The following is a 16,211-nucleotide window of genomic DNA, read 5'->3' on the forward strand; positions in this document are numbered from 1 at the left end:
GTGGACGGCGTGGATTAGGGCTGAGCCTGGGGGAGCTTGGCGGCTGGGAGTTGTCATTGTCTTCACTCTGAGCGTTTATCCTCTGATTTAGTGTTGATCACTCCCTTGGTTTTTGTTAGAGCTTTATAAGTTGGTATATGTAAATAGCATACTCTTAGTTCTGCGTAGTTTGAGCTTTATATACAAGGAATTAGACTATATGTATGCTGTGTAATTTCCCTGTCAACCGTATTTTCCTAAGTTCCATCCAAGTTCTAGTGGGTGATTATAATTTTCATTGCTGTATAGTATTTCACTCCATTGCATTCCATTGCTGTGGAATATATGAACATACCGCTCTGTAATTATCCATCTGACCACTGACAGACGTTTGAATTGGTTGCCTTTTCCTGCTGCTATGAACAGCTCTGAGCCTGGTGTTCTTACACACGTCTGGGTCTGTGAGCAGGAGGAGAGTCACTGGGTCATGGACATGCACACCTTTTCTTTACCGACTTCCCAGAGGAGTTTCAGCATCATGTAAGGGTATCACTTGTTCCTCATCCTCACCACCAGTCATGTTCTGAGACCTTTGACTTTTGAAATGATATCTCACGTTGGTTTTGACTTCTTTTTATCTGTTTACTAGTGAAGGCAGGACTCTTTTCATTGATTTGTCGGTGATTTAGGTTCTTCTTTTGTGAGCTGCCCTTTCAAGTCTTTTTTTACTACTTAAAAAAAATCTTTTTCTTAGTGATCTGTAGACCTTTTTCAAATTCTAATCCTCTGTCAGATACAAGGATTGAAGTCATTTCTCCTTGTTTGTGGCTCGTATTTTCACTCTTACTATGACGCCTCTTATTGAACGAGTGGCTCTTAATTTTAAAGGGATCATATCCATCAGTCTTTCCCTTTGTTGTTTGATTACTCATGTTTAAGAAATTTCTGTCTAAAGTCATAAAGAACATTCTTCTGTGTTGTCGCCCAAACATTCATAGTTTTGCCTTTCACATTTGTTTGGAAGCCACCTGGAAATGGCTTTTGTGTGGCGTGTGGGTGACCGATTATTTCCGCGCTATTGAAGACGTTCACTCCTGCCCCGGCGACCCGCAGGGCCTGCCCGGCAACGGTGCTGGTCATCGTCACGGAACGGGTTTCGGCTTCGCTTCTCTTTACTGTGTGTTTGGTTTCTCTTTCATTAATTTCTGTTCTTCTGCTTCTTCTTTCCTCTTGCCTGCTTTTTTGTTCATCTAACTGAAGTTGTATGCTGAGTTCATTAATATTTTCTTTTTTTTCTAAAATAAACTGTTAAATCGAGATATTCCCTTTACAGGTATTACCATCGCCATGTTCCACAAATGATTGTTTTTTCCCTCTCTTGTTTTCTTTATTTTAAAAATTTACATCACCATTTTTCTTTGATCCAGTTGTTATTTAGAAGCATCTTTCTTAACTTTTTTTGGTGTCTTTTGTGATGCTTTCTGACTTCATTTCATTATGGACCAAGAGTAGAACCTACACAATACTAATCAATAATTGATGCTTTTTGGTTTGGACAATTGGGTGCCATTTGCCGAGGCAGAAAGGGGGGGAGGGCAGGGGCGAGAATGAAGAACCGGGTTCGGAGACACCGAGGTCACGCCGCTCCTGCGGATCCTGCCAGAGAGGCAGGCGGGCCGTTGGGCTAGATGTGGATTTAATTCGTAGGGCTGTAGGGCGTATTCAGTAATCTTGACTACATCTCTCTAATTAAGAATAACTGTTCATAGTTGCCGAAGACCCCGCGAAGTCGCTCACGGAGCTGTCTCCGGAATTCGGACAGGCCTCGCCGCCCCCGCAGCCGCCGCCCGTGAGCTCGCTCTCCAGCGAGAACAGATTCCACTCTCTGCCCTTCAGCCTGACCAAGGCGCCCAGCGCCAACGGGAGCATCGGCCACAGCCCGCTGTCCCTGTCCGTCCAGTCCGTGATGGGCGAGCTGAACAACGCCCCTGTCCAGGACAGCCCGCCCGTGGCCGTGTCCCCCGGCGCCTCGCACGGCCTGGAGGTGGGCTCGCTGGCCGAAGTCAAAGAGAACCCCCCTTTCTACGGGGTGATCCGCTGGATCGGTCAGCCGCCGGGCCTCAACGACGTGCTGGCCGGGCTGGAGCTGGTAGGCCGTTCACCTCCACGTGGCCCTTCTGTGCTGTCTGGGGTCTTGTGCAGGTTTTCCCCGATTGTATGCTTTTTGGGGAGAGGTTGCATTGGTCAGAGAAGCCATCACTCGGGAACGATGTTATGACCAGCTTGCCTGGCCTCGTCTCTGCCGTGGAGCATCTGGTCATTGTTCCTAAACGGGAGCTGGTCAGCGTCCGGGGCGCGGAAATAGTTGTGGGTTCCGTGGCTCGGCTCCCGCGGTGACCAGAACCCGTCGGGAAGGCAGACCCGTTAGCAGCCTTTCCTGCTCCTTCCGCCTCCCTCCCGCTGGCGGTTCTCGTGCTTACGCCCCGGGCTTTAAGGTTGACCGCCCCTTTAAGGAACCTTCTGGGACCTTTGCTAGAGAGAGAGTTTCCCTTCGGAGCGTGAGAAGGTGTGTTGTTTGACATTTCGTGGTGAGGAGGGGCAAGTTTGAGGACACAGTTTCTAGTTAAGCATGTGCCCCGTTTATTTGTTTGCGTGCTCGCGACCTCGGTTTGGGGGGCTTGGGGAGGAGAGTGGCCTCTGCTGCGCGCCCCCCCGCCCCGCCCCCAGCGGCGGCACTTCGGGAAACAGAGCAGGAAAGTCCGTTAACCAGGGACGGGTCAAGCCTGGATTCCGGAGGGAAGCCCGCAGGGCGCTCCACGCGGGGGATTGAGGAGCTCACTCCCTAGGCCCCTGGCTGCGGCCCGAGGTGCTGCTCTGCCAGCCCCATTTTCCGACGGGGGCCGCTGTGCAGGGCGGCGCGGGAGCTCAGAGCCCGGGCCCCCGCCGGGGCCCCCACCGGGCCGGCCGCAGCCCTTCGCGCCCCTCTCTGCGGGAAGCGGAGTGACACGCGCGGACGCCTCTCTTTGCCAGGAGGACGAGTGCGCGGGCTGCACGGACGGGACCTTCCGGGGCACCCGGTACTTCACCTGCGCCCTGAAGAAGGCGCTCTTCGTCAAGCTGAAGAGCTGCAGGCCCGACTCGAGGTTCGCCTCCCTGCAGCCGGTGTCCAACCAGATCGAGCGCTGCAACTCGCTAGGTACTTGCGCGCCTTTGGCCCCCGGGCGTCTGGAGCGCGCGTGCTTCCTGCCCGGGCGCCGCAGGCTTTCAGTCCGACTGGCTGGTGTGTAAGAAAGTCGCAGTTACCCGAAGGGGGGACGTTTCTAAAAAGTCTTAGGAAGAACAGTGGGGTTTATTTTTGTCTTCCTGTTGGTGACATTTAAGTTTTAGCAGCACAGGAGGCTGACCTGAGGCCCTTCTGGGCACCGCCCCGCCCCAGTGTGGCGTTCGAGGGCGTTAGGGAGCACGTGCCGGCAGGAGGGCTGCCCTCTCCGGGCCAAGCGCACCCGCGCCATCAGGGGTGGGCATCGCTCCCAGCAGTAGTGTCGCCGGCCTGACGCAGGACGGACCTCGTCACTTGTAACGGGGGCAGTGCCCGGGTGCTGTCCTCTCCTTCTGGATAGGGTGGCAGAGCATTTCGAGGGTTAGACAGGTGTAGATACGAAAACCATCCTTACGGAAAACACTTTTCAGTACAGTTGAAATAGTACTTGGGAATTTTGTTTTTTTTTTTCCAATTTGAAAATGAAACTTCTTCAGACAACTAATAAAATATTTGGGGAAAAACATTTGACTTGGCCGGTGCTTTTTTACATTAATGACTCAGCATTCTGAAGTGTTTTCTCAGTTGTGGAGGAAGTGAGATCGAAAATGCACAGGAGCATGTTTTACGGGACACGCTGGATAACAATCAAAACCTGCCCTTCACTTAGCTTTACGTTGAGAAGCACATTTTGCATCAAAATGCAAAAAAAAAAAAAATGGGGAAGACGTATACAGGAATGCCTATCGTCGTAATTTGAAAGAATTACTTCTTGTATTTTTATTTTTTTCCCCTTTAGCCTTTGGAGGCTACTTAAGTGAAGTCGTGGAAGAAAACACCCCACCAAAGATGGAAAAGGAAGGGCTGGAGATAATGATTGGAAAGAAGAAAGGTATCCAGGGTCATTACAATTCTTGTTACCTGGACTCGACCTTATTCTGGTAAGTTTGACGCTAGTGCAGGGGGAACCGCAGTGCCCTGGGGACAGGGACGTGAGTGTGTGTGTGTGTGTGTGTGAGAGAGAGAGAGGGGGGGACAGCGGTTACCAGCTTCCTCTGAGTGGAGCAGCTGGGTGAGGGGTCAGGAAGGAGGGGAGGTGTGCATTGCGTCGCATGGATTGCTGCCCCATGAAGCTGTATCCAAAAAATTAGCATCAGACCGAACGCGGTGGGCGATGGCTCAGAGGGGAGTGACAGCGTCCCAAGCGGAGCAGCCACACTGAGGGGGCGTGGGAGGCCATGGGCCTGCTGGGAGGAAGCGCGGTGACTTTGTGCGCAGCCACCACAGCGCCACGCCCGCCGTCCCCCACCGGCTGGGGCACATGCGTTAGTGTCACTCGGCGGAGGCAGTTGTGACCAACCCTGCCTGAAAGAATGCTCGTCAGTGGGCGCTCAGTGGCCCTCGAGTGCGTAGTGTGCTCCCGAGAGGGACAACCTAACACGGCGAGGCTCTGCACCCTCTGGGGAGCGAACTGAGCGCTTTGCTGGTGACTCCCTACGGCCAGGACGTGGGGGGGGAGGGGAACCAGGAAGCTAGTGGGCTGTTGGAAATGGGAAGGTAGGAGGAAGAACCGAAACGCTGGGCCGTTCCGGGGCCGAATGCTGGTCTCTCAGGCGTTGACAGCAGCAACAGTTGTTAGAGTATTCTTTAGATTTCCTGATTGAAAACCCCCATCTGCCAAATGTTGTTTTCCTTTGAAACCAGCAAGTTAATGCAACCAATCACCAGAAATGTCGGCATTTAAAGAAATTTATATCTCTGCACAGGGGCGCGGGGGAGACTCAGGTCTGTGGCCCTCTTTCAGTTTTTGCAAAGAAGTTTTCCCAGTACACTGAGGGCATATATTTAGCCTCGAACACTCGGTCTGGAGTTTGGCTTTTTAGCAGTAGCGCTCTTTTTACCCTGGAAGGGCGTCCGGGCCCTGATGACGGAGCCATGGGGAGCTCAGCAGGGCTCTCGGGGTCCTTTCGTAATGGAAGACACGAATCTGTATGTTACTTGTTTTCCAGATGTGGTGTTTTCTCTCTTCGTGCTCTTTTTAGTATGTGTTCCTCAAAAGAAGAAGAAATCGATGGCACGGGAAAAGTATTCTTTTTCTTTTGCAGCTTGTTTGCATTCAGTTCTGTTCTGGACACGGTGTTACTTCGACCCAAAGAAAAGAATGACGTAGAATATTATAGTGAAACTCAGGAGCTACTGAGGACAGAAATCGTTAACCCTCTGAGGATGTGAGTAGAAGGCGTAGCGCGCGAGGGCTGGGCGCTCGGGGCATGCTGGCGCAGAGGGTTAGGGCGTGAGGGAGGGGTCCGTGGACAGATGGCCGTAAGGCCAGCCGGTTCTGGTGGCCCCTGGCGTCTCTTGGAAGCCATTGTTGGAGTAAGAGTTTGTCACGATGGACATTAAATGTATTGAATGTGCCCTGTATTCAGACAAAGACGAGAGACAGTGTCCTGACTGTGATGCCGCTTTGATTGCAGAGTTTAGATTCCCAGTTTCTTACCACTTCCCCGTCCTTCCGCCTGCGGGCTCGTGCGCCCTTTAATTCTGCAGTGAAAGGACTCCCCCTCTCTCAAAACTGTGTATTCTGTTCTGAAAAGTTAGTTTTAATTTCTTAAGCAAATAGCATTAAAGAACCAGTTATCATAAATTAAAAATATTCGTTCTTGTATTAGTATGTGATAGTTATTTTTAGGGTGTACTAGTGTCTGGGATAAGTCCGACTCTAGATTCTTAATTATTCAGACCTCAAGAAGAAGCCTATGATTGTATCTTTCAAAGTAAGTGTTTAGCCTATTGACTTAGGACATGCTAGAGTTACATGAGATGTGTGGATATCAGAATATGTTAACTTAGTGGATGTGTCGGTATTAATTCCTGTCTTTACTAACACAGATATGGGTATGTATGCGCAACGAAGATCATGAAGCTGAGGAAAATACTTGAAAAGGTGGAGGCCGCTTCAGGGTTTACCTCTGAGGAAAAAGGTGAGTGTCGTCCCCTTCAGGGTGTGCCCCGAATGGAGCTTGCGGGCCATGCTAAGGGGTCGGCTGAACTGTGAGCCTCTGGAGTTTGGGGAGTTTGTCTTCCAGCAGAAACGTCTGTGCGATGCACAGGTTCCTCCCACTTTGCTCAAACTGCTGTCTGTCTCCTCGGAGGGGGTGGCGGTGGGAATACTGAGCTCCGCACAGAAGCTGGCCGGCTCTGGTGCCCTAAGGGACCAGCAGGGGGGCCCTCCGTCCCTCCCGCAGTGACCGGCCTGGGCTCCCTCTGGTGGGAAGGCTGCGTGGCTGCCCCCACGCGGACCGCTTAGCTCCCCTTGTCACGGGGGGCTTACGTGCTATGTCAGCGTTTTAATCGATTCACAGCTGACGGGTGTACTCAGAGGCTCCGCTCCGGGCTCTGGAGGCGTTAACGGCGCATTGTGACTAGCCGTAATGTTGAGAGACTCGGTGATCATTTAAATGCCTGGAAAAGACGAGGGCGTGCTTCCGGTTTCACTCCACGTACCTTAAACCCCTCAAAATAAAAGTACTTCCCTCCACGTGAATTGTATCTTTTCAAACGCAGTAGAGTTATAACAAAATTAGAACTTAATACTTTATCATCTCCTCCGTATTTTTAGCTAGGAAAACTTGAGAACTGCGCTTTTAATTGAAATAAGATTGATTATGAATTTGAGTCCAGTGGAGGACTATGACTGGTATTAAAAAGTAGAATGATTAAAAGTCTTGTCAGTGACTGATTTTTTATTTTCTCCTAGATCCTGAAGAATTCTTGAATATCTTATTTCATCATATTTTAAGGGTAGAGCCGTTGTTAAAAATAAGGTAACTTTTAAATTTTGATAGAAGCATTGGGAAAGGGACAGCCCTCATTTCCACACCATCAGTCTGTAGAGATGAGTTCTTCAGTGATGACTCAATATTGCATTTGTTGTGGGGCCTTCGTGTGCTGGGTTTCCCCAGCGCAGGTCAGCCTTCATCAGCGGTCTTCTCTGCGGTATGAGACTTCTCTTGAGGGATGCATCCAATGTACATGTGCGCTTTTAGTTTTAACCCTAGTAATAAATGCCATTGCAAATCATTTTCTTATAAAACTATATATAAATGCTTTGTAATTTAAATTAGTAATCGTTTTTTTCAGAGAATCTTATTCTAACGTAATCAAACACAGTGAGAACACTGATTTTGAGTCCCTATCACAGAATTAATTTAGCCTCTAATTAGCGCACTTATTCCCAGCTTTGTAACTTGGTCTTTTTCTCTCCATCTGCAGTGAAAGCTTTGAGTTTCATACAGTAAAGTTCTTCGTGAGCTATTCTAAGTGAGCTTCCCAAATGGTTTGAATGCTAAACCTTTTTATATTTTAATTTGGGATTCTCTGTTGACACTCTTGCTAGCATGCTCTTTAGTTCCCTAAAAGCTGATCACAGACAGGAGCTCTTACTCGTTTCTGCCTGAAGTGACGGGGTCTGAAGCCCGTGCTGAATGGCTGGTTAAGGAGAATGGGGTGGGGGTGGGGGAGACGCAGTAGCAGCGATTATGTTTTGATATTGTTTTGGGTGTTCTAACTAATGAGCATCAAGAATACATGTTTATTATCTATTCAAAGGTGGTAATGGCTGTATGAGTACCTAGAAAATTCTGGAGAGTAGTTTGGAAACTACTAGTATTAATAAAAGAATTTGTAGTTTGACCACATAGGAAAAAGTCACGGAGAAATCAGTAGTATTTCTGTGTATCCTTTAGCAAATATGAAAGAGGGATAATTTTATACTTTATGAAAGTATATATTGCCAAGAAATCAATTTTATTGAGATAGGTTTTTAAAAGACTTGAACCAAATTGAAAGGTAATTTGATTAATTAGTGAGACGTTTTGTTCCAAGTAGGAAGATTAAATAACTTAAAGGTCTTAATGTTTTTACAAAATAATTTTCACAAAAGCAAGATCTTAAGTTTTTTTTTGAACTCAGTGAAGTGATTTTAGAGTTCTCTACAAGATAAAATGGGTGAAAGCCTTGAAGTTTTTATTTCTGAGAATTATTTTATAAGCTACGAAGGCAAAGCAGTAGACATTAAGACAGCAGGATACAGACATAAAACTAGAACTTTGGATCAACAGAGCTGAACAGAAAGCTCAGAAAGAGAATTAAGCATGTGTAGCACTTTAGCCTCGAACACAGCGAGGAACGAAAGGCCCCAGCCCAGCTCCCCTGCGGGGTGTCGCGCGTCCCAGTGACGACACAGGCTGCGAGCTGCCGTGGTCCTCGGGGCACCGGGGGGCACCAGGCGCAGGGACGCAGCTCGGCGTCTGAGGGCCTCACGGAGCTGAGGGGTGCATGCCTCCCCGCCCCTGTCCTCAGCCCCCTCATGCTGAGAACCCCTGGCTTAAACGCTGTAAAAAGATAGAAAAAGGTACTTTGAAAGTTACCCCTTTTCCCCACGTGTCATTCTTCCCTCCCCGAGCCCTTCGGAGGGGGAGTCAGCCGATGCCGCAGACAGGCCAGAGACTCCCTTGTAATAACCCGAAGCAGCCGTAGACACCATGGGATGTTCCTGAGCGATGGGAGAGGCGGAAGGAGGGCCAGCTACCCTTCGAGGGTGATGCAGGTGTGACAACAGCAAAATCAAGTCCACAGAAACGGAACTCGCAGACATAAATGGAATAGAATTCCATGTGCACATGACTGGGAAGGGGAGCCTCCCAGGGCATGGCGGGCACAGCTGGGGAGAGACCTGCCTACCTGGGAGGCAGGTCTGAGGAGAGGACCCAGAACGGAGCTCAAAGGCAGAAGGAGTTAAAAACAAGGCAGAGAGGAGAGGAGGCCCGGGAGATACAGACCATAGTCCTAGGAGGCGACACCAGAGAGAATGGGGACTTGCTGGGAAGTGACTCTTGTTCCCGAGATCTCAGGCCCTTCGTTTTAGAAGCGGCGGGTCTGGTCTGGTCTGGAAGGACTCTGAGGGTCTGTCCCGTTCAGGCGTGTAAGGACTTCCTTTCCTGTTTTGAGCATTCAGTGCAGTTTGCTGCTTCCCCGATCTGGACAATACCAATATAAGTGTTATTTTACCCGATTTAAAATTATACCGAAGCATATTATCCAAATATTTAAAAAATGTTTACAAAATAAATGCACAAAATAAATGCAGGTATATTGGTATTGTTAGGTTGAACCAAGTGATTTTAGCTTCTGGTGATGACACAGAGCTTCCTGACTGAGATATTATTCCATTCCTTCCCTCCTGAGCTTCTCAGTATGAAAACTAGAACAACCATGTTTAAGGCCTTAGGCCCAAAGGCATTTACTTATTTTGCCTGAGTTCCTGTCTGCGCCCCGTCGTTCTGTCTGAAGCTGCCCGTCAGCCGCATCGTTTCAGTTCTCAGACGCTGCCGGGCAGCTCCACACGCCCATCTCAGGGCGTCATAAAGAAATCATGTTATTTCTCTGCATTGTTTTAGGTCCGCGGGTCAAAAAGTACAAGATTGTTACTTCTATCAAATTTTTATTGGAAAAAATGAGAAAGTTGGAGTTCCTACAATTCAACAGTTGTTAGAATGGTCTTTTATCAACAGTAACCTGAAATTTGCCGAGGTTTGTGATCACTACTTGTATTTTATGTGAAAGTTCTTAGGGTTCTTAAGACTACTGGTAGATTCAATAACTGTTACTTGTAACCCACAGAGAATAGTTAGAAATGCAACTGTTAACAAAACACCAATTAAAAAAAATACAGTGTTTCAATTTTGTCCTTAGAGAAAATGCCTCAGAATTAAGATTGAATGTTTTGGAATTTTTGTGCCAAAGAAAACATTAAGCTAATTTGCAATTTGAAAACTTTTAAATAGTTTAAAGGGAAGACTTATGGTTTTAAAAAAAATGTTATTTTACCCAATTTAAAATTTTACCCAAGCACATTATCCAAATTTTCAAAAAAAAATGTTTATAAAATAAGAGACAAATGAACTCATTTACATCAATATTGTTAATGAACAAGTCATGTCAATTATTTTTCTTTAACTGTTTATTGAGCATCTTCATGATCTGAGTAGCCATGCTTGTAGCTTATTTGTATTGTATTCATTTCTGAAGGAGTTCTCATAAAACCTTAATAGCTACTGTTGTTTATTTGTTGAAATATCAGTAATGCCCTTCAGTGACAACAGTTTATTATACATGCAAAAGTAATTTTTCCAAAACATTTGTATACAACCCCAAAGTAGGATGTCACTCTAAATCGTCATCCTGTTGTTTGGGACCCAGGGTTGTTGGCCTGCCTGAGCTCTGTGTCCGTGTGTCCACGGGACGTGGGACTGGAGGACTCGGGGCTCATCGCTGCTCCTGCTGGACAGGCCATTGAATTGACGGTGAAGCCACTGCTTGGCTTGACAACCAGGACGATTTCAGTTTCGGAAGGAAACGTTTCTTCAGCACTCTGATTCTAAAAATGCATCTCTCTTATTTTTTTAGGCACCGTCATGTCTCATTATTCAGATGCCTCGGTTTGGAAAAGACTTTAAACTATTTAAAAAAATTTTTCCTTCCCTGGAATTAAATATAACAGATTTACTTGAAGACAGTAAGTATACGAGTTCTTAGTTTATTGTTTGTCCTTCAGATGTAGCCCGCTGGTCATTCCCATTGATTGTAAGAGTAACAGGATACGAGTCCTCGAGAGGCAGTTCAGTACCTGAAGAGCCTGGAAGTGCTTTGTCCAAGAGGAGCTACACACACACATGCACGCACGCACACACAGCTGTGTAAAAATGCAGATGGAAAAGTCACAGTGGTTACCTCTTGCTAACCGAGACTAGATGTTTTCAGGTTTCTTTATTCCGTCTTGTATATTTGAGTGTTTGTTGATAGACATTTTATAATTGGGGGAAAGTACCATAGAATATATTAATTTTAAAAGTGTCATTTGGTTGGAGAAAATGTCTTTCATGTTATCCTGATTCCAAGGAAATCCAATTTAAGGCTCATGGGGAGGGAGAGATGTTTTTGAGTCCATGAACATACCCTTTTCAAAGCTGAACTTTTTACTCTTTAATGAAAGAGCACATTTTTAAAGGCCCCTCCCCCTCCCTCTCCCCCGCCCCAGCCCCGCGACAGTGCCGGATCTGTGGGGGGCTGGCCACGTTCGAGTGCAGGGAATGCTACGAGGACGGGGACATCGCGGCCGGCAGCATCAAGCAGTTCTGTAAGACCTGCAACACTCAGGTGAGCGCCCCCGCGGGCCCGCGTACCGAGCGTCGGCGCGCTGTGGTTGCGCACGGAGCGCGGCTCTGGAAGGTTCTCGCGCTCACGGCTAACCTGTAAAAATTCACAATGAAGCGGCATTGGTCACGCCGCTTCTCTTCGTCTCCCGGGAAGTACGTGGTTGCTGGGAACAGGGCTGGATGCAGGTCCGGGGAGTGGATCCGCTCACGAGAAAGATGGAGTTTGGCTCAATCGTGTTCCATTTCAGGTCCACCTTCATCCCAAGAGACTGAATCATCAGTACAACCCCGTGTCGCTCCCCAAAGACCTGCCGGACTGGGACTGGAGGCAGGGCTGCATCCCCTGCCAGAAGATGGAGCTGTTCGCCGTCCTGTGCATAGAGACGAGCCACTACGTGGCCTTCGTGAAGTACGGCAAGGACGACGCCGCCTGGCTCTTCTTCGACAGCATGGCCGACCGCGACGGTAACGCGCGCCTCCGGGCCGCCCCTGCCGCACCTTTGCCCGCGGCGGGGCGCGCCCTGGTGGGGGGTGGGGGACGTCCCAGACGCGCGGTGCTGTGCGTGGACAGCCGTGGCCGAGGACCGTCTAACACCCTGAAGTGCATTCCCAGCCCCCTGCTCAGGGACTGCGATGTCGATGTGGTGGTGTGACCCGCGTGGGGTCTTCGTGAAAGAACGGCCCTGGAACTCTTGTTTCCGGGCCGAGAGCTCTCCTTTCCGGCGTTGTCTTCCTGAACGTTTGGGCCCCTCTCATTTTCTGTACGAGCCTGGTCCCCGTGTGCCCGGCGCCCACGAGCCGGGCTCGGCGAGTCCAGTCGGTCACCCCACCCAGATCTGTGCTGGAGGGGAGGCCCAGGGCGCCGCAGGTCACGCAGGTCTCAGCGATCGGGTGCCGAGGGCTTCTCGGTGACGCCGCTGAGGACAGGAGCGAGGACCGCCTTTGGAAGCAGGAGCCTGTCCTGCCTGCGAGCGTCTCTTCCTGCGGTGCCGTGCGCTGCCCTCCCGGCCCTGTGCCAGGAAGCCCGTGCCTACCAAACACCGGCAGAGCGCGCGAGGCGCCGGGGTGCTGCGGGTTTCGGGAAGGGAAGGGCTGTCGGAGCCGAGGTGGCCCCCTCGCAGGCAGGGCTGAGACGCCCTGGCTCCACGCTCCACCCTCCACAGCTCTGTGAGCTCAGGTCCCTGTCTCCTGGGTGGCCCGCGACAACCTGGGGCACGGCCTGTGGCCTTAGATGGAGGCTTGCCAGCCCCTTCTCACTCTCAGACACCTGGGGGTACAGCGCAGCCCCTTCTGTACATGTGCCCCCCGACCCCCCCCCCCCCCTTATATATTCATTTAAGCCCGACACTCAGGAGCGCAGAGGCTCAGACTTCGGGGGAAGCCGCTGGGAGGCTAAGCCCGCAGGGACTACGGGGACCCTGATCCCGCCCGCGGGGCCGCCCCGCTCAGTCTGCCCGTCTGTGCGGCAGAGCCTGCCCGAGCCGCGGGTGCGCGCTTCAGTGTAAGGGGAGCAAACAGTTCCCTTCCCCGGACCCCGGGCCTGCGCAGCCCGTGCTGGGGGGCCGGCCGCGGGAGCGGAGGCGCTGGGCGCTGCGCATTGACCTTGGGTACCCGCTGCCACTGGGTGCGGGGAGGAGCCGGGCTGTGGGCTCCCCGCCGCGTGCCTCGTTGGCCCTTTCCTTCACGCTTGGCCCCGAGAAGTGGGGAAACTGCAGGAGCAAACGGGGGCTTTAACGTCTAGAAATCAGAAGTGAAATCGGCCTTCCAGATCCTGACTGTTCGCCTCGGAGCGGGGGCGCCGCAGGATGGCGGGGGCGGGCCGGGAGCGGCGGGGTGGGGGACCGGCCTGAGCCGAGCTCTTCCTCTGCCCGCAGGTGGCCAGAACGGCTTCAACATCCCGCAGGTGACCCCGTGCCCGGAAGTGCGCGAGTACCTGAAGATGTCCCCAGAGGACCTGCACTCCCTGGACTCGAGGCGGATCCAGGGCTGCGCGCGCAGGCTGCTCTGTGACGCGTACATGTGCATGTACCAGAGCCCCACGATGAGCCTCTACAAGTAGCGCCCCGGCCGCGGCCTTGCCCGGCGTCCAGCGCCCGCAGTGGGCGTCCTGCTGGGGATGAGCCTTCCGGAGAGCATTCCTGGGTTGAAAACAAACTGCTTTTGTGTTACTGAAGTATTTAATAAGAAGCATTTTGCACTCTAGAAAGTATGTTTGTGTTGGTTTTCTAAGAAGTCTAAATGAAGTTATTAATAACTGAAGCTTTAAGTTAAGTGCATTGATCATATATTTTTGGAAGCATAAAATTTTAATTGTGACAGTTTTAACCTCTTTTAGTCCATTGAGAATGTAAATAAATGTGTCTTCTTTATGGACCAAGGATAAGAAATCATTTTTCCTGCGTAGCCAACGGCTGCCTTGAGGAAGAACTTTTGGTTTTACCAAGAGGCTACCTCCGATCCAGTTGTTAACGTCTTGCTGCGCTGGGTCGATAATCTTCCCTCCGCAGCGTCCCTCCTGCATGTCCGCCGTCTGCGGGGCTCTGGGCAGTGCTCAGCAGCGCACTTCAATTCCCTGATGCTCTTGTTTTCTCTCTGCTCTGGTGTTGAGATAAATGCGTGATCTGGTCATAAAACGTCCATTTCTGGTGTCATTTTCATGGGGGGGTTAGAGTGTGCAGCCGTGGACGCTCTTCATTCATGGTGACCGCCGGCCTGCAGCTACTGTTGCGGGTGTTTTTTGAGACTGTTTGATGGAGTGGAGCACAGTCAGTTTCACTCAAGTCTTAGGGTGCTGAGCGTCATGCTACCCAAATATGTGGCTCAGAGGAAATCAACATGGCGTGGAGAACGCCTCGCTGAAGGTTCCGGGGGGCGATGGACCGGACTTGTGAGACCGTCCAGTCGGTCAGCCCCTCCCGAGATTTGCTTTGATTTCGCTTGAAATAGCGACAGTTCCGAGTCCGATGTGTTGTCTGATTGGTGGCAGCAGCTTGATCCTCCTGCTGATCAAACGAGTAGAAAATGAGTGTTTTCTAGCCGACACCACAGTGTGTCTAGACCTGGGGGGCGCTGCAGACTAGACGTGTGGGTCCTGAATGTCCCTGTCCTCTGGGGGGGGGGGGTGGTTGCCAGCTTTCCGCAATGATTTCCTAACTGTGCAGACAGACAGCAAAGTTGTCATGTGTGTAAAGCTTATGACTTCAGAAACCAATGTCCGGAATTCATGGGGAGAATCTTTCCAAACCTGCAATTATTTTCTTATAAAGGCAGGTTTACCCTTTGGTTTCTCATTCCATTTGCTAATACTTATTAGCTTTATCAATCACAGTAAGGTATAAACATTCCTTTGTCTTGTGATTTTTTTTTTTTTTTTTCATTTTTGAAATGAAAGTGCATAATGTTTGCATGAGGTTCTGCTATGGGCTTGGGTGGGATGTTGAGCTGGACTCTGGATTGGGGTGCGGAGCAGCACCCTAGACAGCAGTGCTGGCCCTGCCTCCACCTCCCCCCGCCCCCTGGGTACACGAGGCCACAGGCGTGCGACGTCCAGGGCCCCTCCCAGCTGGACCACTGCCGAGTCCAGCCGCCCCCCAATAAACACGAGACTAAATAAATGGGTGCAGGAACGCGTTAGTTATCTGGAAGAACGCTTAGGACCCTCTAGGTGAGACTGGATTTAACCTTCAAAAAGAAAGAAGAAGGGAAGACAGTTATTTTTCCTGTAAAAATCCCGACAAAGTGCAAGTGGAGGACGGGCCACCCTGCTGGCTCCTTGCAGTGGGTGTGTTAGCCTTGGTCCAACGTCTTGACGTCTTTGGACCTTAGTGTCTTTCTCTGTATAACAAGGTGGCTGGAGTAGTGGATTTAATAGCAAAAACACACAACTACCTTTCTGGGCCCCAGGCCAGACCTGCTGGATCTGAATCTTTGTGAATAGGGCCTAGGAAGTTTGCTGGTAAAAAGCTCCCCCTGGTGACCCTGAGGATCAACCAGATTTAAAACTAAAAGATCTCTAAAAGTATTCTTTCAAAAATGTGATGGTGTGATCTTATGTTATTGTATTAATTGCATCAACGTGGGTAATTGAATTAACTGGATGTTCATCATGCTGTCTATCTGTGTTTCCATATGAATTGTCTAAGAAATGCATCTCCTTCCCCCGCCCTCAGCACCCCGTGTCCCAGCGGCTGTGGTGGTCTTCAGAACCAGCCAGTCCCAGAGGACATCAGGTGTTCTTTACCTGGACGTTTACCTTCCAGTTTATTTCTTCAGGGGAAACTGAGGCTCTTGGAACCAAAGAAATGGAAAAACAAAATTGTCATGCCAAGTTAAACAAAAAACTTAGATCATTTCTTACTCTGCTACTTTAGGGTGAAAAATTTTGATACTATAGGAGACCTTTCTTCTCTGGGGTGACAGGTCCTCTTATCAGAAAGTAAAATGTTCTTATGAAAGCAGGTGCGCCCTGAGTCCTGTCATTAAAAGTGAAACTACCTTCTCTTGGGTTTGTGTGGGTCCTTCAGTGAAGGTCACACTTGGACTACCCAAGGCAGGGGGCATGGCAGAGTGGGGAGAGGGTTAGGATGGAAACTTCTGGGGGTGAGAGAGAGGAGGGGGGGTGCAAACCCTTACAGCAGGTGTGGTGTGTGGCTCGTGGGGTCCCCATGAGTCCCGGGATGGTGCCACCTGTCAGGCATAGGAGTTCAGAGAGCAAGGCCTCCTGCAGGGGTGGGGGGAGCGTGGGGCTCGTCTCC

At 50.2% G+C, this 16,211-nt stretch overlaps 1 protein-coding gene across 4 annotated transcripts in view; it reads left to right on the top strand.

Moving 5' to 3' along the window:
• CYLD (CYLD lysine 63 deubiquitinase) overlaps nt 1-13,526 on the top strand; it is a 30,034-nt gene extending 16,508 nt beyond the window's left edge. For all 4 annotated transcript variants that reach the window (XM_090259403.1, XM_090259405.1, XM_090259406.1 and 1 more), the window contains 11 exons: nt 1,749-2,128; nt 3,010-3,175; nt 4,038-4,179; nt 5,344-5,466; nt 6,131-6,222; nt 6,999-7,065; nt 9,700-9,832; nt 10,709-10,817; nt 11,340-11,458; nt 11,706-11,922; nt 13,332-13,526. In XM_090259403.1, the coding sequence (XP_090115529.1) occupies nt 1,749-2,128; nt 3,010-3,175; nt 4,038-4,179; nt 5,344-5,466; nt 6,131-6,222; nt 6,999-7,065; nt 9,700-9,832; nt 10,709-10,817; nt 11,340-11,458; nt 11,706-11,922; nt 13,332-13,516 (1,733 nt within the window). In that variant the 3' untranslated portion in view covers nt 13,517-13,526. The remainder of the gene's footprint in view (nt 1-1,748; nt 2,129-3,009; nt 3,176-4,037; nt 4,180-5,343; nt 5,467-6,130; nt 6,223-6,998; nt 7,066-9,699; nt 9,833-10,708; nt 10,818-11,339; nt 11,459-11,705; nt 11,923-13,331) is intronic.
• The last annotated feature ends 2,685 nt before the right edge of the window (nt 13,527-16,211 follow it).

Source organism: Furipterus horrens, unplaced genomic scaffold, assembly GCF_987537825.1.
Source record: "Furipterus horrens unplaced genomic scaffold, mFurHor1.1.pri manual_scaffold_13, whole genome shotgun sequence".
In the NCBI taxonomy this organism is placed as follows: Eukaryota; Metazoa; Chordata; class Mammalia; order Chiroptera; family Furipteridae; genus Furipterus; species Furipterus horrens.